This window comes from Carya illinoinensis, chromosome 13 (genome assembly GCF_018687715.1).
Source record: "Carya illinoinensis cultivar Pawnee chromosome 13, C.illinoinensisPawnee_v1, whole genome shotgun sequence".
NCBI classification, from domain to species: domain Eukaryota; kingdom Viridiplantae; phylum Streptophyta; class Magnoliopsida; order Fagales; family Juglandaceae; genus Carya; species Carya illinoinensis.
Window position 1 is genome coordinate 26,225,170 of NC_056764.1, and position 25,645 is coordinate 26,250,814.

Here is a 25,645-nt window from a genome sequence, read left to right on the forward strand (position 1 = left end):
TTTCAGTACGAGGATAGTGTATCAATTATGTTGACATCGTGGAGGTTTGGGAATCACATTATTGGGTGATACTAAGCAGTTACCAAAAGTAACTTACCAATAGCCCAAATAATATTTGTTGAAATGCTCCTGCAATTATATATAAATACCAATATAATTGCAGAGTATGACTTAGCACGGCATTTATTGTAATTATTGTAATAATAATTACAATAAAGCTAGAGGGGGAAGAAAGGAACTTATTCCTTGTGGGCTCATGTATGCCCCTGCATCTTAAAACAACCTCCTTTAATTGCTTAAACGTTAAAACAAATAGTGAGGAAGAAAGAAGGAATTCATAACCCCAAAAGCCAGGATTGAGAGTTTGATAGGCAGAATCCCATCTAATCTCAGTCTCAATGAGCTCACAGTAGCATGTCAAGAGACAACAATGGTATACTTTGCAATAAAAGAAGATGATTGACAGCCTAAAACTATTGATGAAGCTTTCTTATAACAATATTTCAGTATATAGAAAAAGAATTTGTTTGACAGAAAGATTAGCCAGATGAAAAGCTAAATTTTTTTTCACCATTATAAAAGGGTAACTATCAAATGAAGTCATCTACAAAGGAGGAAACAGTTAGAACTACAGTGGTTAGAAACATACAAAACCACTCATTAAATACATTGTAATGAATATATATATATAGATATATATATATATATATATATATGTATATATGGACTGATCTTATATATAAACAGCAAACCAAATTAAGAAGCTGCTGCTGCCTCTTTCGTTGCATATCTAAATGGTTTCCAGCCTCTATTCTCTCTCTCTCTCTCTCTCTCTCTCTCTCTCTCTCTCTCTCTCTCTCTCTCTCTCTCTCTCTCTCTCTCTCTCTCTCTCACCATGTGTATTGCAACAGTTTTGGACTAGCACTAGAATGCAGTAACTTTATATGAAATGCAAAGAGGTGAGAGGAGAAAAGATTTATATAGAAGGGAGATTAATTACAAATAGATTCTGTATTTGGAAAAATACAAAATAGGGGTAGCAACATTTAACATTGCACCCCTAAGCTGTCATAAGGGATTGAAAAATAACATATTATCATACACATAGAATGGGGTAATGGCTTCCTAGCATCACACCTGAATTATGCAAATAAACCTAGACACTTCTACAAATTAAAACCAAACAAGTATCCTTTGCAAGAAAATGTATGAAAAATCTGTATCATTACCAATTTAGGGACAGAAGCTAGCTATGGAGTGTCTGTACACAGTTAATATGGTCTATATCCTCATAGACACAAATTAGTCTCTTCGCTATCTATCACAAAACATGATATTGAAAATATGTAACATAAATCTAGAGGTTTTGTTTATAAAATCTAATAAAAGATCCCACTTAAGTGAAATACTTTATTCGTTTTGGCCCTAAAAGCATTAACGTCTGAAAAAAAAAAAAAAAAAAAAAAAAAAAAAAAAAAAAAAAAAAACGGCATTTTAGATTTTCCTGATATACACTTATAGACCTTAATTTTTCGAGGCTATTCAAAACCTACTAAATACATTAGATAGAAAAGCATCTAATTAGGGATTTCATGAAATAACTTGCATTTTCCAGGATACTGGATGGAAATAGCTACTATCACCCGACCATTAACGAACATACTAAACCAACATCTCACACGTAGCTAAAAAGCGACGCTATAAAAAAAATGAAGGAAATAGAAATGGTGAAAGTGATTCCTGCTTTCAGATTCAAACTTCCATCATAACCTCAGAGACAAACAAAAAGCTCCCATTTTTGTAAAGCAAGGAGCGTGGATGAAGGGGGAGAGAGAGAAAAAAATGAGTTGCAGTGATACCTGTGGTGGCGAAAGGTATACCCTGTAGCAGTAGGTTCCACAATGTCTACGTCCGATACAACAGCAGAAATCGGAGGGGCAAACCACTCCGACACTAATCACACACACACAGTGGGATGGGGAGGAAACGATGACCGTAGCTTCCGCGGAAGGGAAATGAAGTGGTGAAGAATCTAGGGTTCGGGACGTCTTCGACGATCGACGGTAGATTTCCAACCGTGTGTATATCGTTGGTTAGCTGGGCACCGAAGGTGGAGGAAATCAGCAAGAACTTCGAAGTGGACAAGGGTAGCTAGTAACAGAGTTGTTTCGAAAATAAATTATCCTCTGATTTTTGGCGCCCTAAGCCAATAGCAACGGTATCACGCCATTGTAACAAGTGTTTTAGAAAAGCAAGGCAGATGTTCGCCGCTATAAAAGAAATTTCCGCTACAAAAAATAAAGTCTAGCAGCCCACTTCATTAAATCAGTTCTTGCAGCGAAATCATAGCAACGATAAATATTTCGCTGCAAAAGACTATCTATTGCAGCGATTTTAGTTGCAACAAAATAAAAAACGTTGCAAAAAGTGAGATTTCTTGTAGTGAAGGTTGTAGCAAACATGCAGCTCTCAACAATAATAGAAGAAAAAGAGAGATGGAAAATTGATATTCTTATTATTAAGCTTTCAGAAAAAAGTCCTGAATTTTTCTATTTCTTTAAGAAAATATTTTAGCCACAAATAGATTATACAAAAATAATCTCACAAAATGATGTGGCATGATGTAATTCCTCAAATTATAAAATTATTTTTATTGTAATTTTATAAGCCATTGCAAACCTAATAAACTCCTTTATATATAAGTTGAAAAACGAGCTTGCTCATGAATTTCAAAAAGATGAGAATGTGGGGAAAGTAGCATGCATGATTACCGCAAACTACTACGTACATTATAATTTATATTTAGGTAAGTTCCTTATATCTAAAAGATATTGTATTTGAAGGTTAAAAAACTTTTCCGATCCCTGATTTCCCCCAACATGATCTTCAAGCAACACATAAAATTTGTCAGATGATGATGTGGAGTTTGAGCAGTCATGAATTTCTTTTGGAAAACCATCAAGGCATTCATGAGTGTATTGCATGTCCTCAAATAAACCTATTAAAAAAAATGCCACAAATTACAATATGTTTGAGCAATCAAATTACCATCACTTTCCACTCTACTCTAAGAAACATACAGGCCTGTTGAAATTGTTGTTATGAAAATATAAATAAAACTATATAAAAAATATTTTATATAATATTTAAAAAAAAAACTTATATATATATATATATATTTGTTCAATTCAGTTCAAATCAATTTTCAAAATATGAAAATCGGTACTCGAATTGGTTTAGGACGAATTGCAAGCTGGAATATTGAATCCAGTCTAATTCAACCGATTTTTCGTTTTCTTATATCCCTATCGGCGTCTATGCTACACTCGCCGGTAGGGATGGAGTAAAGGGACCTAGATTCGAAACATTCAAAAGTGGAAAAACATAGCAGCACATAAAAAAGCTACATGGATTGGGTGGCGCATGAGACTTGTCAAGTTGGTGAACTTGTTTATAGCTTCGTTTTGAAGATGCAAGAATGGTTTGAGTAGAGGAGAAAGAGGGCAGAAGGAATTCTCCTGAAATTTGACTCTCTGATATTCAAGTGGAAATGTACGTGTTAAAAGGCCTTGTGCAAATATAGATATTCTTATTATTAATCTTTGGAAAAAAAGCCCTTTAGTTTTCTCTTTCTTTCTCTTTATCTTTAGGATAAAAACTTGATAAATATGAACCTCAACACAAACTAAGTTTAATAAGTGCAAACCTAATTAATTTAAAAACCACCATGCTAATTAATTTTAAAAGATGAGAATGTGGGGAAAGTACTAATTATTACCGCAAACTACTACACTATTTGCTGCAATCATCCCCTAAATTATCAAAAAATTGTAATGCACTCCCTTTCTCCCTTTAAAAAGTCTAAATTAGCCATAACAACTTTTAAAAGTATATATATAATAATATTAAATATAAAAATAATAAAGAAAAAGTTTCCCATGATAAAAAAATAATCATTTTTATATTTTTCACTTTTTTATTTTTTATTTTTATTTTTATTTATTTATTTATTTATTTATTTGTAGGGATGAGAATATATGGTATGATTCATCAACCCAATACAAACATGACAAGAAATTAATGGGTTGGGGGTTAATTTTTAGGAGTTGAAATCAAAATGAATTGGCCCGTTAAGACATAATTTATGAACGGGTCAATAATAGGTCAACTCACTTAACACTAAACCAACCATTATAGCTCGTTTAGATTTTTTCTCACAATCACAATTTTATTATTATTGGATTGTAATATTAGTATTTCTCAATAAGCTTATATTTTTATTGTTAGGATTATAATTCTAAACCTATATTCATATTTGTTAATATCGGGAATGTAATATATAATTTTATTATATGTTAAATTTTGAAAAATATTTATATTTTTTGTTAGTGGGTAGTCTAATTGTTTTTAGATATTGTGGCTACAAATAAATATATATTTTCAATTTTATATAAAATTACGCTAATTGAATCAAATGAGTTATACAAATTAGTTCAATCCCTTTACATAAAACAAGTTGAAATAAGTCATGTCATATTGACTGATTTCTAATTAATTATTAAACGGATTAATGGATGACACGACACAACCCGTTATTTAAATGGATCGTATGAGGATTTGAAGATATGATATATTTAGTTTAACGGGTCGGATTAAGATTGATTCATATAATAGAATATTTATGACTTAACACTATACAAGCACAATCTGTAAACACGAATTACCATCCTTAAAATTAATAAAACCATATATGCAACAACGAGCTCACATGGCAGTTTCAACTCTATCATATCAAAAACAAAAACTTTAATCTTGAAAGAAATGTGATATTTTTTAGAGAAATTATTTGTATAAATTCTCAATAAAAAAGTTTCGCGCAAACTTTATAAAAAAAAAAATGAACCCCCCACCTTAAAAAAATATTAAAAAAAAATTATTATTTTTTAATAAAATTCACCTTTTTACACAGAGAAACTTATTTATTTAAAAGTTATATCTAACATTTATTGGATTAGTCTTTTTTGCTGTGCGAGAAGACGAGTACACACCGAAGGGTCGAGTTCGGAGCAAGCTGGATCTTGTACTAATGGGTCGGCTATGTGGGCCTGTGGCATTTTACAGAGCAATAAAAAAAAAAGTGACAAAAGCATACGGGCCTTTAGTTTTGGATCATGGTTGTTCACTGCCCGTTGCTCCTTAGCATCAAGAAACACATTTTGGATTGCCGAAATGGGGTTCTTGAGCTTATCAAGCTCATCTGTGACACCGAAAGCAGTGAGCCCCCCAAGCTCTCAATGATTCGTTTAGCAATGTCGAGGAGAACGCCTTTTACCATTTCTTGATGGTTGATTGGGGGGGGCGGGGGGGTGGGGGGGAGGAGTTAATATTGGTTTAGTCCAAGTTAGGGCCTAAGGCCCATATCCCTAGAAGATAACTACTCGAAAGAGTCGTGTAGTCTAACACAAACCCTAGCCACCTTGATTATTAGGAGGGATAAACCCTCAACTTATGAATATGAATGACTTGGCGATTGATAATTTTGATATATCAAGGATAAGCCTTCTAATAGCTAAGCATGGTATTCATCCAATGTTCTCCACTCATATATATAGAAGCAACAGGTAATCTTCGAATCATTGGATTAAGCATTCTTGAATTATTATCTCTCATTTATTATTGACTTAGGCATCAAAGGTATCACAGGCACACAATGCCGCCTACATAACTATTTTCAGGTTAATGATCACGACCGGCGGTGGGACACATCCTTTACAGTGGCGTCATTTGTGGGATGTTGTAATCTGTGATTTCTTTTTTTTTTTTTTTTTCATTGGACTTCAACGTGGCTCCCTCATGCCAATCATGACAACTTCTCAAGCAACTCGTGAACCAAAAGCAATGCCTGCCGACATGGAAACACGGTTAGCAACGATAGAGGAAAAGCTGAAGATGGAGTTAGATGCCATGGAAAACCTAAGGAAAGAGAACGAGGAATTGAACCGCTGCAACATCGAGCTTAGTGATGCTACCATGCCCAACCACAACAAGTAGGGAAAAGGTGGATCACATAAGCAATGGTGGAGTGAACGCTAAAGATATGTAAAAGAAGCTACATAATGAATAGCCTCACTGGCAAGTACGAGGAGATGGCAAAGAAGATGGGAGGATCTTCCTTGGTAGAACAACTGTTGAGCAGCACAAATTTGCCCTATAGCGCAAAAATAAGTTGGTTATTTAACTTACTGAGATTTCATGTAAATCTCACCCTTGTGGACCTACTATCATTCTCACTGGAATGATAGAAGTTGTGTCAAGATCAATAAAGGACGAACATGATGGATAGCTGGATACAGATGATTGAAAATGAGCCGAATATTAAGTGAAGACCAGATATAATTTTGATGCTCATAAACATTGACTCTTCATACTTCAGAGTGCATGAAAAAGTTGATCTAATATGGAACTTGGATTAAGTATTTTCTATTAAGAAAATGTTATCCTTAAGTTTGAACTTATGGTTATATTGGGATATTTAGTTCATTTTGGCCTAAATTTTATAAGTTACCCTATTTTCTACTGCAATTATTGCATACTGCTAGTTACACATTAGGATGTATTGCATATTAACTATCATGAATGTGGGTATGTAAGCTTGTATTACATGTTTCGATACTCTAAGTCTCTATTACATCCTAGGCAGTGACCTGAATGTCACAAATAATAAATAATACGAAAAATAATATAAAATAACCATTTAGGCATCTTTATTTTTTATGCATTGCACACACTTCTACGATGGAACTCACTTTTTCCAAGTAGGAGTTGAACCTATGAACAGTCAGTTAATAACTGACAATTGAGCTATTAAAGAACAACATGAGAATCTCAACCCATTCTCAACCCATCATGACAATTGAGCTATTAATGATGAGATTAGATCTTATAGAGTTTCATTCCCATTCTCAACCCATGACCAATACGAGCTCGAGTTTCTTTTATAACTCTAGAAACTTCTTTGTAGTGGTTATGTTACATGTCTCATTTCACGTAGCGCCCACAATGAGATGAGTTAGTAGACCACTTTTTATATACCAATTTTTATGCAAGGCCACCCCAAGGCTAGAAAACTACCTAACTTCAAACGTTCAGCCCTTAGAAGGCATTTCTTCCCAATTTTTTTCCAATTTAGTATTGACCGCCAACAAACATAGTCCACGTGCCACCTGATCAGCCTCAACACCAACCAATAAGCCACCCCGTCAAACAAATTCAACAAAGCTACGTGTGCATGTGGCACGATGTGCCGTCGACGTCTGTGAGGCGCTCGGGATACACACGTAGCCCAACTAGTGTTGTTTGGGCACTTCCCAATGTGCCGAAAAGACCGTCTCAAATAGCCGGATCATGATGGCTTCTTTTCGGTCTGAATAAGGATCATGGGTATGGGTTGAGTTTTTTAGTTTTGTTGAGTTTGGTAGGTTTTAACTTTATCCTGATAAACTTGAGGGGAGCTCGATAAATCAAGTTGAAGAAGATGTTGGAAAGTCACATCTGGGAGTTGTGCCAAAGAAAGATTGTAATTTAATTTGTAGCAACTCTTGAATGATAGATTGATGTGTCATTCTTCAATTGAGCAATGTCTGCAGTCTGCACATAAGGCCTGTTCACATGGAAAGACCGTTCAGCAGTGATGGGAAGTCTTTGCCCTCCAAATATAACCGTTACTTGATTTCAATTCTATCATTGTACGGTTTTCACCATTTTTCGCTTACAGCTTTATGTTTGAGAGTTGAGATACTGGAATGTCACAAACTAATGTACTATCAATAGGTTAGGGGTGTACCATTGCTGCTTCTGTCGCCATCTATAAATGAAGCCATAAGGAAAATAGATGTGTTCTTGCAAGAAGCTTTGTTTCTGCAAAGCATTGCATATCTATGCATATATTAATCCTTGGATCCTATGTAGAATTGGGTGTATTTTTGTCGTTAGCACTCGCAGTTTATGAGTCATATCATTAGTCCAAGTCCCTACCTTCAAGATGACCTTATAAAATATAGAATTTAGGGAAACAGAGAGGATACATCCTTTCTCAGACCAAACAAGACAAGCGAACACCTCCATGCCGGCCAGGCTCAAGTGGATGTGATTAATGGAGAAGGATATGCAGCTGATTTCTATTAAACCTATCATTTTTTTTCTTTTCTCGGTAAAACTTTTCTGTTGGATTGAAAACCAATTATGATTCCCAAAAAAAAAAAAAAAATTGGAGTATGCAATGCAATTAAGACAACTAGGATTAAATGGAATTCCACAAAACAAAATGACTAACACTTGAAGTTCCACAAAACCCTACTCAAACCCCAACAAAACAATCACACTAAGAAAAGATCGCCTTCCTTGTGTGTGTGAATCACACAGTCAGAAGTCGGGTATGAGACACAAGTCAGCACATAACCTTCCTCCATTTGTTTGTCATCAAGGAATGAGCCATCAGACTGGTCCACTGAGCCTGACACCTTCTTCCCAGCACAGGTACAGCAAGCCCCAGCCCTGCATGAATAAGGCAACTCAACTCCTGCAGTTTCAGCTGAATCTAGGATGTAAGCATCATCAGGGGCATCGAACTCATTCTCTTCACCATTTGGTCCTATAAGCTTAACCTTGTATACTGCCATCGCGGATGCTCTGAAAGAGGGGGATGCTTTCATGCCAAAAGCTTTGGAGATGTTCTTCACAGATCCAACAGATGATGGGCACTTGATAATGGCACCGGTGAAACCGTTCTGAGGTGCAGTTCTGAGCATGCAATGGGAGGGAAGTCTCACAGTTGACATGGTTGGCATGGTCGACATGGTTGCCTGAGTTTGTAGCAAATTTCAGCTCGCTACTAACTAATTTGCTTACCTAGTAGAGGAATTTAAAATAATGCCAAAAGCGAACATCAACATTATAAGTACAAACATATTTACTGATGATTAATATATAATGTTAATGAAGATGAATTGAATTGCTCAAGGAATATGGATTCATGGTATTATCGCACAGAAACGTCCCCCTAGATGCATATATGACAACGATGAATGAATGAATGCCCTCCTTAGACATTTTTATTTCTTCTATCTGGCTTTGATCTTGTTATGACCCTCAATGGTATACAAAGATTTACCACTAGAGCCCAGGAGAAATTTAAAACAGAATTTCTAAAATCAGGATAAAAGAATATCTTTGTTATGGATGTATTTTCCTTCTCATAATGTTCAATTCAAAGTGGCTTCTAATCACATCATCATTTCATCTGTAAAAGTATTAGATCCATTAGGTATGAGTATAAAGAGAAAAGCCAGAGATACAGGCACATTCTGTTTGCTAACACCGTAGCTGCACATATAAGAGCTAAAACGGGACTAGGACCTTCCACTGCATCAGGTAGCTGAAAATTAAGAGAGAACATCTGGACCACAATCCTCCATCCTTCCCACACCACCCACCCATCCACATACACACATATGAAATAAGAATATATTAGAACAGTTTCGTAATATCAATTTCTCTGACCAGTGAGGCAATTACTGCTAAGAATTCCACAAGGATGGAAAGGTTCTGATCACTTTTAATCTTGAAATCTATTTCCAAAAATACACCGAGGCAGATGGATGAACATCCCTTGTGGCCAAGGAGGTATTTTGTATGCCCCTTAGAACTTCACAGAAAAATGGAACCAGAATTTCCATTCTGTAAGAAAAGGGCAATTGTTATATGGAGCACTATGAGAAGATGCTAGCTAAAAGGCTCTCCGCTCTTCACTCGAGGCTCCAATTTCATAACCACCTGATAGAAATAGTCTCTCTCTAGAATTTAACCAATGCCTACGTGTAGTTTGAAACTTGACTTTGTTAGGTCAAGGTCCTCTCACAGCATTGTCTCAATCCATATTGGCCAAGCACAGAATTGCAACAGATAGGGTTTCCAACTCTAGAAAGGCCACTTGTAAAATGATTTAGATGAGTCACCTAAACCTACAGCAAGTATATATGTTCACCTCTTGATAATTGATAACATAGTTACCACTAGTTGCAGTATGGTGCACCATACAGAATCCCAACAGTTTTCCATGATGATGGCCCAGTGAAAGTGTGGTTCCCATTAGAATTAGCATCGGTATGTTGGTCAATGTAAACTGGTTCTATTTGCAACATTTTACTCTCAAATAAACACCCCCTCCTTCTACTTATCAAATAAATAAATAAATATCCCCTCTAAGAGCTTATAGGGGCCAGACTTTCCATTCTGTACGAATGGGACCATTATTCTCCAGAAAACTATGAGAAGACACATGGTAAAGGTTCTCTGCTCTTCACTCGAGGGCCTGAGGCGCTAATTTCATAACCACTCAAGGCTACAATTCATAACCACCTAAGAGAAAATGGTCTCTGTCTAAATTACAGAGAAATAGTCTCTCTATAATTTAAGTAGTTTGAAACTTGACTGTCTGTTAGATCAGGACTCAATCCATGTTGGTCCAGCATAGAATTGCACCATACACGAGTATGAATCACCTACAATTGCATCAAAGCATATATGTTCTCCACTTGATAGCATGATTCCCAATGTTTATCTAGCAGTATGCTGCAACATACAGAACACCAACAGCTTTTCATGTGCTAGGTTTTGATTCAATTATGACCCAGTAAGAGTGTGGTTCCAATTAGAATTAACATCAGCAAGTTGGTCAGTGCACACTGGTTCTATTTTCTATGTTTTTTACTCTTACATAAATAGCCTCCTCTAGCTCTAACCGACAGGCATCTCACACTCCTATGCTTCATATTTGATAACTAAGCATATATAGAGACCACATAGGCCTAAACTGCAACGAAAAGGGCTGCATTTGGATTTCAGAATTTACAATCAATAGATTTGAAGAATGACGAAACTATAAAATGCTTGAGATGAAGTTGAACAACCCATAATGGATTATCTATAGTATTTTGGCCCAACAAAAACAGTTGTATGGTAAACTCGAAATTACATATACACCAAATCGGTTTTCAATAAGCAACATTTTACACCAACTCATTTCAGATACACACAGTAATGAGGTTGAAAGCATCCATGAGCTTCATCAAAAGAAAAAATTGGAGTTCTCCATACTTTAAAAATTAGAACTACGCTACAACTGCTTCTTTGGTATAGTCGGGCTGGCTTGGATTACGCCTAGAAGGATACTAGACCTCTTGGAAACTAGAGAGGATTATATGGCATCCCACTTGCAAGGTGTGTAAGATCACTCCTACTCCCATTGGTTATGTAGTGTATTTGGAGGGGAAGGAATTATACAAATTTAAGGACCATGAGAAGGAAGACCTTGTATGAGCTTAAGATGTTCTTCAATACTCTGTTTCTTCAGGCAGTTGCTATAGATTTTAATGAGCTGAGAATCGAGATTTCATGATTTCCTTGTATCTTTGTCTATTCATAATTATTCGTTTCTTTCTTGTATGCATCATGTGTACTTGGTGTATGCCTTTTCCATTATTCTATCAAATTTACTATTACTCAACAAAAAGCACAGAAATCCAGTTATCCAAATCCTTTTCATTCAATACTTCCATCTTAATACACTGTAATTGAAGCAAAACTCAAAATGTAAAGGGGAACTTAAAGAGTGCCTGGCTCAATGAAGAGCGAGGATATTCGAAGGCCTAAGGCCTTAAAAATCAAGAAGCATAACGTTTCAAAAGTTTTAAAATAAATAATAGAATTTTGAATTCTTCAAAGGAAAATTACGTTGAGTTCTTTTCTAAAAAACAGATCCAGTGGCAAGTATTGTAGACAGAGTTTACCTCCAAACCGCAATGTGGGCTCTAAAATCAAGTGACTCTTAAATGGGGTCATTTAAGTATACATTAGTGCTTAAGCAGGTCATACAAAATATTTATAGCCTTAAATGACCCGTTAAAACAGATGCTGAAACCCAAAAGTTCTCTCTGTGCTTTTTTTATTTGGTGGGGAGGGTTTGGTTTCTTCCGGGAAACCTGAACGGAGACTTAAATTCCCCGATCTCGCATCATATAAAGAAAATTAAAAACATGAACTTGTAAACAAGACCATGCAACAAACGGACATGAACAACATCCACAAAAAGCTAACATTCCCAGAGAGAGAGAGAGAGGGCTTACTGAGAGAGAGACCGTGACTTGAGAGTTGAGTGTACTCAAAAGAGAGCTTTCGGCGGAAAGAACGATGCGTATGAATTTACTAGTGGGGGTTGTAACAAGTATATATAGACGTACACATGCACGCATACTCCGAACAAGTGTTGTGTGGCGTGCTTTGAGAAAGCGACGGCCTTTGGCATCTGTTGAAAGCCAGGTTTACCCAAAAGACACCCCAACTTGTAGATACCTAATTGCCAAAAGCCACATGTAATTTAACTATTATAATTAAGTAACCAAAGTGTAATACTAAAATCAGGGGGACAACCCACATAATATAAAAATTTATGCCGCTATAGTCAACAATACATAAACAGTAACATTATTTTCTGTTTTGTTATTATATAGATTCTCTCCTTATTTAAATCACTTATCTTTTAAAATAAATTTACCTAAAAAATATTGTCGGTTTTCTTTGCAAAATAAATCATTCTTTGAACATTGAATCCAAGTTTATACGAAAAAGTAAAAATTTAAAGTGAAAAGAGACAGACACATTAAATGTTGTAAGATCTACTTGGTTGCTCTTAAATTCGGATACAAATTTGAAAATTTTGTATAGAATGTTATCAAGTTAAGGGAAATTAACAGCTAGAACACAGCAATGAATGGATCCCAAAGAGGGAATAGAATGTAACAACCGCTGGTTCTATTGTATTGTATTGTTAGCAGTCGCCATGGAAGAAAGATAGATAGCTCAGCTAACATTCGCAGAATAGTAATACCACTCCTATGTACAATATGCTAGAAAAGCACAGTACTGCGGCCTTAACTTCCAACCAAGGTTGAGAACGTCTTTATCGTAAAACTTCCATCCCGTCACAGCATGTCGTTAGTTCCATTTGATTCAAAGATTGGATAACTTGCTGTCATGAATTTTTTCACTCCTCCCACCCCCACACCTCGAGAAAATAATTTTAAAATAAATCAAATGAAAGTAGGTAAAAAAGTTGACAAATATTCACATGACGATTTTGTATTATATGGACACGTGCCTGCATGTTACCAAGCCATGTGAACACTTACCTAAAGCCATATCAATTTTTCTTTTCTTTTCTTTTTTATTTATTTTTTATTTTATTTATTTCACCTAAAACCAAAACCATTTAACATATAATAATTAAATTATCTAAACCATTTAACACATTAAATTATCCATATATTAGCCAAAATATTCACATAATATTATTTTTTTAATAATAATATATTTTTTTTAAATTCATATTTTGCAATATGTTAATTACTAACTAGAGATAGCAATATTTTGAAATAAAATATGTCTTTCGGCAAGAGATGAAGAAAAATTTGAATTTACTTTCACATATGTGGTTCCCAAGTTTCAGCTACTCTTTTTAGATTCACATTTAAATAAACCAATGCGCTCTAACAACTTTCGCATTTTAGTAAGACCCCTATTAACTCCAAATAGGCCCAAAACCAAATCATGTAGGCTTCGAGATAAGTTTTTTTTTTGTAGGTGTAACAATAAACATTTTGGATCATTTCTTTTCCTGGCCAATGTTGAAGGCTGGAGCGTCGTTTTTCCGTATACCCATTGTCCTATTAAGAGTGGGTTTATATGTTTGGGGCAAGGGTAGAGAGAAGCTAAGCAAAACAATAGCGGCAATGAAAGTGCCAAAACGTTTAGACTTTTTGATATTCGACAACGCATCATAGCGCAAGTGAAAACGAAAAATAGGCCTCACTTCTCCAACGGAAGTGTGACATCTACGCATTTAACGAACAAAATGTAAAACGGCCTCTAAACAGCAAGAAAATGTGACAATGGAAGGGAAAAAAATTCGCTTGAAAGTATTACAGAACTCCCTTGGCCAATAACTCAGTATATGCGCACTGGTCTCCCCATGGTGGTCTTAAGAGACAAGCTCCTCACCTGATTTCAAAAATTGGTTAAAAAAAAAAAGGTCAAGACAATCAGGCTTGCAAACCAAAAGGGGAAAAAATCCCCAGGAAAGAAAAAAGAAGGTTACCTGATAGAATTAGAAACATTAAAAATGACCTTACAATGCCATAACAGGTAACAGACGACTAAAAGCACTCTCGATAAACAATGACAACTGAGCCAAATTATGCTGCAGAATGTTCTGTGTGCAAATCTTCTGGACTAAAATATTTGAGCTTTGTTCTGTTATTCTGTTTCAGTGTGAATGGGGAGGATGGGTAAATAGTGTTGAATTATACACGTATTCAGAGTGACATTCACAAAGAACCATTCAGACACAAGGATCTCATAAGCACGCACGGTTGCGCCATATAAATTCCAATTTACAAGTTCTATTTTATATCTTTCCCCCCTAACTAGGAAAAACCAAAGGCAAGGACTAAGACTTGAACTATTAACTTCGTAGAAAAGGTTGAAATAGCTTAAAGTTAATAGTAGAATTCAGTTGCCTAAACAAAACAAGAGGGAGAGATCTTACATTTTGCCAGTTCTTCTTCAACAAGGAAACAAGGAAATTCACACTCATTTGAACATTTTGGAAGACCTGCTTCTCCTCCATGGCAACATTCCCAACAGCCACTCCCATGCAAAGCACCTTCTTCAATTGAAACTTAACCATAGCCTTCGTCTCATTAACTTTAGACTCGATCGTTTCTTGATGAGTAACAAGAGTTGGGAACTTCCCTAAATTATAATTATTAAATCAGTCAATATTAAACATTCACGAAATATACAACCACCCCACAGGTCCAATTAAAAAGGCTGCCTAACAATAAACAGAACCTTCAATTTTATTTTTATTATTTTCATAAGTACCAATATACAGAATCTTCAACTCCCAGGAAGATCTTTTAACAAGTAACAAAGACACAAAATAATATACAAAGACCTTTCTTATTGTTTGCAAGAGAATAGATTTATCTCCATGCAGAGAATATGTATATGAAAAAAGAAAGGAACTGGAATTTTCTATATGCCCGCAACGGAACACGAGCGCTATCAAACCCTTTAGGTAGCTGCTCAGTTCTCTCAAAAGGCAGAATGTGAAAAATTCAGTACACATCTCCCATTGTGGAAGAAAAATTTTAAAATCTTCAAATCAAATGCAAGCAATTAAAAACAAGTATCAAGGCCAAAATGGCAGAATGAATCAATTTCCACCTCTTATTGTTTACAAAAATTCATCAAAGGGATGCAATAGTAAACATACAAGAAATATACAACACCCCCTAGGTCCAAATGAAAAAAGATATGTACAAGACCTTCCTCAGATTTATCTACATGCAGAGAATATAAACAAGGAAGAAAGGAATTGGAATTTTTTATATGCCAGCAATGGAACACAAGAGCAATCACACTTTCAAGGGCTACCTGGTTCTCTCAAAAGGCAGTGAAGATCTTCATTCTCAGAAAATTATTCATAAAATAGCCAACAAAGATCCAAGGCAGAAGGTAAAAAAGTACATTACACCTCTACCACTGCTCAAGAACATTGTATAAACTCAAATCAAACACAAGAAGCTCAATGAAAAAGCGACAATGCAAAGATGGCAGAATGAATGAATTTCCATTCCACATTTCTTGTTGTTTACAAAATATCATACAACATAAATCGTTAAAAGGATTATACAACAAATATACAAAACACCATACGTCCAATGAAAAAGGCTACTCAACAATAAACAGAAACTTTAAATCTCAGGAACTTTTTTTTTTTTTTTTAAAAAGTGATCAAATGAGAAAAGATATGTACAAGACCTTTCTTAGACTTATCTACATGCAGAGAATATAAACATGGAAGAAAGGAATTGAAATTTTTTATACGCCCGCAACGGAACACAAGTGCCATCACACTTTCAAGGGCCACCCGGTTCTCTCAAAAGGCAGTGAAGATCTTCATTCTCAGAAAATTATTCATAAAATAGCCAACAAAGATCCAAGGCAGAAGGTAAAAAACTACATTACACCTCTACCAATGCTTAAGAACATTGTATAATCTCAAATCAAACACAAGCAACTCAATGAAAAAGCGACAATGCAAAGATGGCAGAATGAATGAATTTCCATTCCACATTTCTTGTTGTTTACAAAAAATCACACAACATAAATCGTTAAAAGGATTATACAACAAATATACAACACACCATACGTCCAATGAAAAAGGCTACTCAACAATAAACAGAAACTTTAAATCTCAGGAACTTTTTTTTTTTTTAAAAAGTGATCAAATGAGAAAAGATATGTACAAGACCTTTCTTAGACTTATCTACATGCAGAGAATATAAACATGGAAGAAAGGAATTGAAATTTTTTATACGCCCGCAACGGAACACAAGTGCCATCACACTTTCAAGGGCCACCCGGTTCTCTCAAAAGGCAGTGAAGATCTTCATTCTCAGAAAATTATTCATAAAATAGCCAACAAAGATCCAAGGCAGAAGGTAAAAAACTACATTACACCTCTACCAATGCTTAAGAACATTGTATAATCTCAAATCAAACACAAGCAACTCAATGAAAAAGCGACAATGCAAAGATGGCAGAATGAATGAATTTCCATTCCACATTTCTTGTTGTTTACAAAAAATCATACAACATAAATCATGAAAGGGATTATAAAACACACCAAATGTCCAATGAAAAAAGCTACTCAACAATAAACAGAACCTTTAAATCTCAGGAACTTTTTTTGTTAAAAGTGATCAAATGAGAAAAGATATGTACAAGACCTTTCTTAGACTTATATGCAGAGAATATAAACATGGAAGAAAGAAATTGGAATTTTCTATATGCCCGCCATGGAACACAAGATATGTACAAGTGATCAGATGAGAAAAGATATGTACAAGACCTTTCTTAGACTTATATGCAGAGAATATAAACATGTAAGAAAGGAATTTAAATTTTCTATATGCCCGCAACGGAACACAAGTGCCATCACACTTTCAAGGGCCACCAGGTTCTCTCAAAAGGCAGTGACCATCTTCATTCTCAGAAAATTATTCATAAAATAGTCAACAAAGATCCAAGGCAGAAGGTAAAAAAATACATTACACTTCTACCAATGCTCAAGAATATTTTATAATCTCAAATCAAACACAAGCAACTCAATGAAAAAGTGACAATGCAAAGATGGTAGAACGAATGAATTTCCACATTTCTTGTTGTTTACAAAAAATCACACAACATAAATCATGAAAGGGATGCAACAATAAACGTACAAGAAATATACAACACATGTTATGTCCAATGAAAAAGGCTACCTAACAATAAACAGAACCTTTAAATCTCAGGAAGTTTTTTTTACAAGTTATCAAATGAGAAAAGATATGTACAAGACCTTTCTTAGACTTATCTACATGAAGAGAATATAAACATGGAAGAAAGGAATTGGAATTTTCTATATGCCCGCAACGGAACACAAGTGCCATCACACTTTCAAAGGCCACTTGGTTCTCTCTAAAGGCAGTGACTATCTTCATTCTCAGAAAATTTTTCATAAAATAGCCAACAAAGACCCAAAGCAGAAGGTAAAACAATACATTACACATCTGTCATTGCTCAAGAACATTTTAAAGTATATTTTCAAATCAAACAGAGGTAACTCAATGAAAAAGTAACAAGGAAAAAATGCCAAAACGAATGAATGTCCACATTTCTTACTTTCTACGAAAAATATACCCAACAAATCATCAAATGAATGCAAATGACAAAAAAGCATGCCAAGAGAACAAAAACATTCTAAAATATGTGCTGCATAAAAAAATATATAATAAAAAAATTATAAAAACAGCAAAATTTAATAAATTAATATAGTATACTTGCCTGCCTTATTGAGGCCAGGGCCCAAAAGTCGGGGAATCTGCTTAATGACAGCTTCTGATGCTAAAAAGGCATGGTATTTCTTGGCAAGCTTCTTAACCAATTTCTTGTTTTTGTTAAGCTTTTTCAATGCTTCAACATCCATATAATCTAAGCCAATCTTCTCCGCCTGCATGACATTGCAAAATTTTGATCACTGAACAAAATTTCAATCATAAATGATCAACCTCATCAAAAGAAATGAAAATGAAAAACAACTTACTCTGATGTGGGTACAAGTTAAAAAACACAGGAAAAGAAAAGGACGATGGTAATAAATAGGACAGATTCAAACACCCAAATACAACTTGCCATCACAAACTAAATACAATGACAAAAAATTTATAAGTTCATGCCAATTTTTTTTTGATAAGTTCATGCCAATTAAAAAGCTTGAATGTAGACAAATGATATCAGTGCACTCAAAACCAATAATCAATAAAAACCCGTATAAATCTCTATCCAAAAAGCAACCAATTGATAATGCTAGTACCCTTATTATGTGGTTTCCTAAGAGTAGCACATCCAAACATGTAAACAGAACACCACAGATTCATAAAATAATTTCTCACCTTCACCCTCTAAGAAATTGATATCTGTATGTCACGTACAATCTCCACAAATATATCTTCCCTTCTCACTTCTAATAGAAAGTGATACTTTCATTTGACCACAGAAACTTTGGGATTGCATAACCAGAGAAATTAGAAAGCACAGTATTTAACTGTATATAATATACCCATCCACAGATCTCAAATTGTAAAAATCGTTTTCTGCATGATTACAAAATCAAACTGAAAAAATACGTGCAGAAAATAAAAGTAAAAGTCTTTTAGATTCCTGAACAATTTATTCACAAATACGTTTCTTGTAAATCATGAAGCTAAGAGTTGTAACAGGTCATAATAAACCTCAGAAAGCTTCATCAGTACTGGCTTCAAAGAAATCAAAAGAATATGGGCATTTTAATCTACAAGACATCAGGAAACATGAAGGTTCAATCAAGTGTAAACCTAGACACTCATTTGAGATCAAAACTACAACAAACTCTCAGCCAAGTGTAACAGCATCACTACCTCTTCAACATGTTGAGCATCTCCAAGCATGCAAACTTTCATCTTTGGACGAGGAATATGTGGCAACTTAACAGAACCACTGAATCGCTTATCCTTCTGGGGATCATAATTTTTTAGCCCAATCTGGAGCTCAATGGTCTCAGTGAAATTACGCTTCTTATCTCTGGATCCAGTAAAGAGAGTAGAGATGGCCTCTCGTACGGCATCACTCTGAAGCTTACTGTTGAAAGAAGGATCGAAGAAGTGAGATCACAGAAACTGAGGTGCATCAACCTGATGACTTCATCTTTCATCATCGTCTAGGAAATATTCTACATATTCAGGGCACAATAATGAAACAATCTGAGACACCGAGTAAAATGGCACTGGTTTGGTTTTCAATGTTCAGTTTATAAGCAACACTATCAGACATGAATCCTAATCAAATGCATTATCCAGCATCACAATCATGATTCTGCCTACACACATTCAACAAATCACATTCTTGAGAAAAAAAAAGGGTTAAGTTACACATATAAACAACCACCACCTATAGCTTTACTGATAAGGGACGAAATAATGTTGATATAATGAGAAATAGTCTACATTCATTCATGGGTAATCAATAGGGAAATCGATTCTTGAAAAGCACACCAACTTTATACATCATGTGAAATGGTAACATTTAGAGTTTAGCTTTGGTGAGAAATGGACAATGCATGCTCCCCATATAGGCTAAAGTTTAGACTTTCTACCAATACTTGCAACAAAAATAAGAATGCCACAAAGTTCTTTGACAACAACCATTAAAAGAAAAGATTCAACCAGAGATGATATACCATGTCACCAATCTTAAAAAATCACAGATTCTTCCGAATTACATGAATAAATGAACCTCGCATTGAGAGCATAAGAACTTCAATCATACAATTGGCACTGCTAATCATCACGGAATTTCAACGGATAATACTTCCTAAAATCCTAAAAGCGAATCCATCATAATATGACAAGGCCAATAGAAAAATAAACACAAGTTGATATTTCAAATACCTCATGTTCTAATTTCGAAGGCCTACTTTCACAGACCCACTAACAGCTTTTCCAACTGCAAACCCAACCAAAGCATGTCAAATGAAAAAACAAAGCCACGCATATACTTACGTAAATGAAATATTAGAAACAAACAGAAAGAAAAACTTGTAACCAGTATGAAATCTCAAAATTTAATACATTACCCGACTTTCTCGGGAAACAAACAAGGATTGCAGATCTAGAAATAAAACAAGAAGGCAGTTTTCAAAAAGACAAGATCTGATTCAGATTCTCAAAATCAACGAGACAAACCTGTTGCGGTTGCGGAGGGAGGTAGTACCGGAAGAAGGAGGAACTCTACCTAGGGTTTCTGGCGGCTTAGCATTCAGTATATATAGCAGTTAGCAACGGGAAGAACTGGCATTATCTGCTAAACCCTAAGAGAAATGTACACGTGTCGGAACAATTGTGGCCCAATTTGAAAATAAAAAATTATTATGGGATCGAACCTTCACAAACGACCTTGTTTATATTACCAAATCATTTCAATTCATCTCATTTTTTTAATTTTTTAAAATTTTTATATAAAATATAATAAATAATTTAATTTTTTAAATCTTAATTTAACATTTTTAAATCTCAAAATAATAATAATAATATTTTATTTAATTTTTATTTTTCATTTAAAATTATCTTATCCCATTTATGAATCTAAACCTAAGAAAAATACCTAATAAAAGATAAATAAATAATAAATAAAAGGAAAACCCTTATTGCGACACAGTCATCGTCTACGTGGAACGAATGAAATGGATCGTTTCATTCAAAATAACAAATGATGCATTTTCGTTTCACTTTCATTTTCATTTCCCCCCTTCTCTGTAAGGCTTATCTTCTCCCCTTCGTGTTCCCCCTTCACTCCAAGGCCTACAAGTCATGTCAAAATCCAAAAAAGAAAGCAAAAAAATATTGTCTCCATTGTTTCTGGCTCTCTTCTTTGACCATCTTTAATATGGAATTAGTAGCCCCAACTTTCATGCTTTCTAGTTCTCCAATTATTAGTAACTCATTCTCTCTCATTATTCACTTTTATTCCATTACTTTGAATTCTGAAACCACAATTCCATTGCTTTCTAGTTCAGAGCAACGAGTTTGGGTGATTCTTGGGACATGAAGACCAATGAATCAATTGCAGAAAATGTGTCAGCTCTAGTTGGGTTAAATCTTGAGCTTGGACATGGATCTAATCACAGTACAAAATCGTGTGGCTTCACCATTCTTCAGTTGCAGGAGTTGCAACTTCAAGCACTTATCTACAAGTACATGGAAGCGACACTTCCGATGCCTTATCATCTTCTTCTTCCTTTGTGGAAGAGTGTTGCTAGCTCTCTTGGTGGCCTCAATGATGAGGTCCCTTTAGGTCACCCAAGCTGTAAGTATCCCAAGTCCTCTCCTTTCAGTCACAATGATGACATTGTACATGGGCTACATGACTTAGATTTTGTTCTCAATATCCCTAATGTTCTTCAATTTGCTTACTGTCCTTGAGATATGATTTGGGTTTGTTTGCTTCATGATTTCCTGCATCAATTGTTAGGGTCTAGCCCCATGCCTTGGGACTCTAGAAGTAGCATGGATCCCGACCTAAAGCTTGTAGGTGTAAAAGAACAGATGGGAAGAAATGGAGGTGTAGCAAGGAAGTTGTTCCACATAAAAAGTACTATGAGAGGCGTATGCAAAGAGGCCATCAGTGTTCAAGAAAGTTTGTGGAACCATCTAGACCAACTAATACTAGTTCATGGGATGCTCATAGCTCAAGCACCAACCTCTCTATCTCCATCTTTGTGAATAGCATCAATAGCGGCAGCAATACTCTCTCTCTCTAATACTGGGTTTCTCCTCCCACGAGAGTTCTTCATGGAGGTTGCTAGGTACTCAGAGAATGGTGCTTTGCAAGTGTAGGGAAGTGCAGTTTTTGGGGTATTAATTGTTACATAAATTAGTTTGGGGATTTTGGACTTTGTTTGTCTTTGAATAAGAGTAGTAGTAGTACCAATTTTTTCATAGGTGTTGGACTGATCAACTTGAGCTTTGGAACAAGACAAGTTTGTTTGTCTTGACTTAAAAATATCATTATTCCACCCATTTAGCTTCCATTTTCAGCATATCTGCCAAAGTCTATGCTTCCTTTTCTCTCCAACATTATGATACTCTCTTCCCTTGTTATTTTCGAGATTGGTGTAGATCCATGTCGTTAGTGACTTGTTGAGTCAACTCGTCCACTCAATTTTTCTTTTAAAGCATCACGCCATTAGATTTCAACTGACTTGTCTCTGCCCTTTCCATTTCATGTTCCAAAGCAGTCCATCACTCCGTCATCGATTAGCTTCAAAATCCACGAAGAAGCAGGGAAGCTCCAACCTACAAAGAGAATTCATAGTGAAAAAATCGAAGAGAACCATCTACTTATTATGCACGAAGAGAATGTAACTCAGTTACGTCTAAGAAGCTCTACCCGCGACATCCATGAAGACGAAGGGAGAATCCACCTGTGAAGACGAAGAAGCTCTGCATCTGTGTATTTCTATTATTGTATTATATTTCTATTTTCATTGTTTTTCTTAATTAAATCAACTAATGTGGCATTGTCGATTGACCCACGATTACGCATGGCGACTGTCCGTAGAAGAACTATAAATAAAATAACCATATATTTAAAATTACTTTTGAACAAGTTATATATACTTGAAAAAATATAAAAATATTGTCATTCTTATGTTTAGTTTTGTTTTTCACAAAAGTAACTAAATCATTATTTGAACTTGTATTATCAAGTGTCTTTACAAGTATTTTTAATCGCCCCCAATTAATCAAGCATATCTCTATGGTCCTACTAAGTGTATCACTCTTATGATTTTCAACTAAACTGTTGAGGGAAAAATGAGCGTGTTGGCATATTCTTGTGAAAACCTGTGTAAAATAGTGTTGTAACAAGTGTTGTTGCGGAAGGATTGAAGTGGGCTTGAAGTGTGCTCATTATTGGTCAAAAGAAGCGACTTCGCTCGACCCTCGCTCGACAGAGCGCTCGAGCGAACTCAGGCAGATTCAACCGCTCGATCCTCGCTCGACATACGGCTCGAGCGAACTCAGGCAGATTCAACCGCTCGACCCTCGCTCGACACTGAGCTCAAGCGAACCCAGGCAGAGTGTGTCGCTCGACCCTCGCTCGACACTGAACTCGAGCGAACTCAGGCAGAGTCGACCGCTCGATACTCGCTCGACATGGCGCTCGAGCGAACTCAGGTAGATTTCGGCGCTCGACCTTCGCTCGACCCTTCGCTCGAGCCAATGTTCCAGATCACTTACAATGTAGGGTTTTGAACGCCTCATTTGATGGGAACTATAAATAGAACATGTTAGCTTCTGTTCTATGGGTGGAGAATCAGAGCAAAAACCCTAAGGGCCTCCAAGAACTTCTTAGAGCAACCTCTCCCCCATTTGGTTGATTCTCTCTTGGAAAAATATTACTCCATCATAACACATTCAAAATCAACTCTTATTTGAGTCCATTGAAGTGGACATTGCTGTTGGCCGGAAGAGTCCGGAGCTGCCGTTGATGCAGAGATCGAGAGGTTCTCGTGGGAAGCTATAGGAAGGTCGGAGTTCCGACACTACATGCGTGTAGAGATCGAGTGGGTCACTCGTGGTGTTGCAAGCCAAGTTTAGCTACTACAAAGGTTTTGTGAGTGTTCTAAATTGGTTGTAACAAACTAAAGTTTCTATAGTGGATTTGAGGTGGTGTCTTACACCCGGAGTGGTTTTAGATTTTGAAGAGGTTCTTCAAATGAGTTTCCACTCCGTGAACAAAATCATGTGTTGATTATTTGTGTTATTTGTTTCATTTATTATCTGCTTGTTTGATTAATTTTCAAAAGGCCATAAAAATTAGATTACACCTATTCACCCCCCCCTCTTGGTGTAGTGTTGTGTAGAACCACTGCCTTTTCAATTGGTATCAGAGCGGGTTCACTCCGCTAGGATTTAGTTCCTGAGTGTGATCCTGCTGTAGTGGTTTATATGGATAGGTCTCAATCACTCACATCTCCACCATTTTTTGATGGAAGTAACTATGCGTATTGGAAGGTTCGAATGAGAGCTTTCCTTAAGTCTGTGGATGAACGAGTGTGGACCTCTGTAACAAAGGGATGGAAACAACCGGTTGTATTCATTGAGGGAGTCGAAACCCCCAAGGGTGTGGAAAATTACTCTAGGGATGAAGTCAACGAGTGTAGTTGGAATAGCAAAGGCCTAAATGCGATATTCATGGCCGTGTCCCAGGAGGAGTTCAAAAGAATCTCCATGTGTGAAAATTGCAAAGAGGCATGGGACATTCTTGAGGTTACCCATGAAGGTACCAAGGCTGTAAAAAATTCTAAACTTCAAATGCTGACCACCAACTTTGAAGAACTTAGGATGAAGGATGATGAAACTTTTGATGTCTTCTATAGCAAACTTAATGATATTGTCAATTCTCGTTTTAATTTAGGGGATAGAATTCCTGAGGACAGAATTGTGAGAAAAGTCCTTAGATCTCTTCCTGAGAGGTTTCGTCCCAAAGTCACTGCTATAGAAGAAAGCAAAGACTTGGACAACATGAGAGTTGAAGAGTTGGTGGGTTCCTTACAAACCTATGAACATACTCTTCCTATGGATAAGAAAAACAAGTCCATAGCCCTCAAAGCTATTAGAGAAGAGTCTGGTGAATCTTCTGACGAACTTGCCATGAGTGACAAGGAGATAGCATTTTATGCTAAAAAATTCAGGAAGATGTTTGCCCAGAAAAACCCAAGACAAGAAAAGAGAAGGTTCAAGGGTATCAATGGAGGTTCTAGTTCAGAAAATCGAGAAGGGAGGTATAAGAGAGAAACTAGAGCTGTCAATGACAATATTCAGTGCCATGAATGTCATGGTTTTGGTCACATTCGACTTGAGTGTGCAAATTACAAAAGGGCCAAAGAGAAAGCGAATGCTGCTTCCTTGACTGATAGTGAGTCTGAGTCAAGTGACTCACAAGAGAGTTCTCCCAGGAAGAAAAATTTCAACTACATGGCTTTCACTTCCTCTGTTGCAGGAAAAAGTCATAACAGTGAATCTGTGGTTGAAATTGAGAGTGTTTCTGAAAATGAATCCGGGGATGAAGATGACTTGCAGGAAATCTATGAGAAGTTGTACAAGGAATGTGTGAAATTGAGGAAACTCAATAAAGCACATATTGAGGAAATAGATTTATGCAAAAGAGAAAATGAAGGGCTTCAGAGCAAACTGAGAGAAGCCATTGGTCTAACAGATGAGTTGCAAAAGAGAAATGTGACTTTGGAAGATAAAGTGACAACTCATGAAAATGAGCTAACTTTGTTAAATACTAAGTTGCAAAAATTCTCCATTGGGACAAACCAGCTTGACAAAATCCTAGGTTTAGGAAAGTCATCTAGTGATAAAAGTGGTTTAGGCTATTT

General features: G+C 35.8%; 2 protein-coding genes across 3 annotated transcripts; both read right to left on the reverse strand.

The window, feature by feature from the left end:
* Positions 1–8,279: 8,279 nt before the first annotated feature.
* Positions 8,280–12,338, reverse strand: LOC122292514 (ferredoxin, root R-B1). Of its 2 annotated transcripts, none has more exons than XM_043100907.1 (2): positions 12,183–12,338; positions 8,280–8,861 (listed from the first exon to the last, which is right to left on the reverse strand). In XM_043100907.1, exons 1-2 carry the CDS (start codon positions 12,306–12,308, stop codon positions 8,376–8,378), a joined length of 612 nt encoding a protein of 203 aa, XP_042956841.1. In that variant the 5' UTR covers positions 12,309–12,338; the 3' UTR covers positions 8,280–8,375. The 2 variants fall into 2 exon arrangements, with proteins under 2 accessions (XP_042956841.1, XP_042956842.1); XM_043100908.1 differs by having other exon boundaries at positions 8,280–8,907; positions 12,183–12,319.
* Positions 12,339–13,824: 1,486 nt separating this feature from the next.
* LOC122292075 (60S ribosomal protein L10a-like) lies at positions 13,825–20,546 on the reverse strand. Its single transcript, XM_043100277.1, has 6 exons — positions 20,442–20,546; positions 20,148–20,202; positions 19,119–19,338; positions 18,007–18,172; positions 14,660–14,865; positions 13,825–14,112 (listed from the first exon to the last, which is right to left on the reverse strand). Exons 2-6 carry the CDS (start codon positions 20,150–20,152, stop codon positions 14,059–14,061), a joined length of 651 nt encoding a protein of 216 aa, XP_042956211.1. The 5' UTR covers positions 20,153–20,202; positions 20,442–20,546; the 3' UTR covers positions 13,825–14,058.
* Between the last annotated feature and the right edge of the window lie 5,099 nt (positions 20,547–25,645).

Coding starts and splice junctions, on each gene's coding strand:
- LOC122292514 (XM_043100907.1), bottom strand. CDS start 12,308: ATGCGTGCATGTGTACGTCTATATATACTTGTTACAACCCCCACTAGT. Junction 8,862..12,182: donor AAGTCACGGTCTCTCTCTCA/GTAAGCCCTCTC, acceptor CTACAAACTCAG/GCAACCATGTCGACCATGCC.
- LOC122292075 (XM_043100277.1), bottom strand. Junction 14,866..18,006: donor CCCTGGCCTCAATAAGGCAG/GCAAGTATACTA, acceptor ATTATAATTTAG/GGAAGTTCCCAACTCTTGTT. Junction 14,113..14,659: donor TGAAGAAGAACTGGCAAAAT/GTAAGATCTCTC, acceptor TTTTGAAATCAG/GTGAGGAGCTTGTCTCTTAA.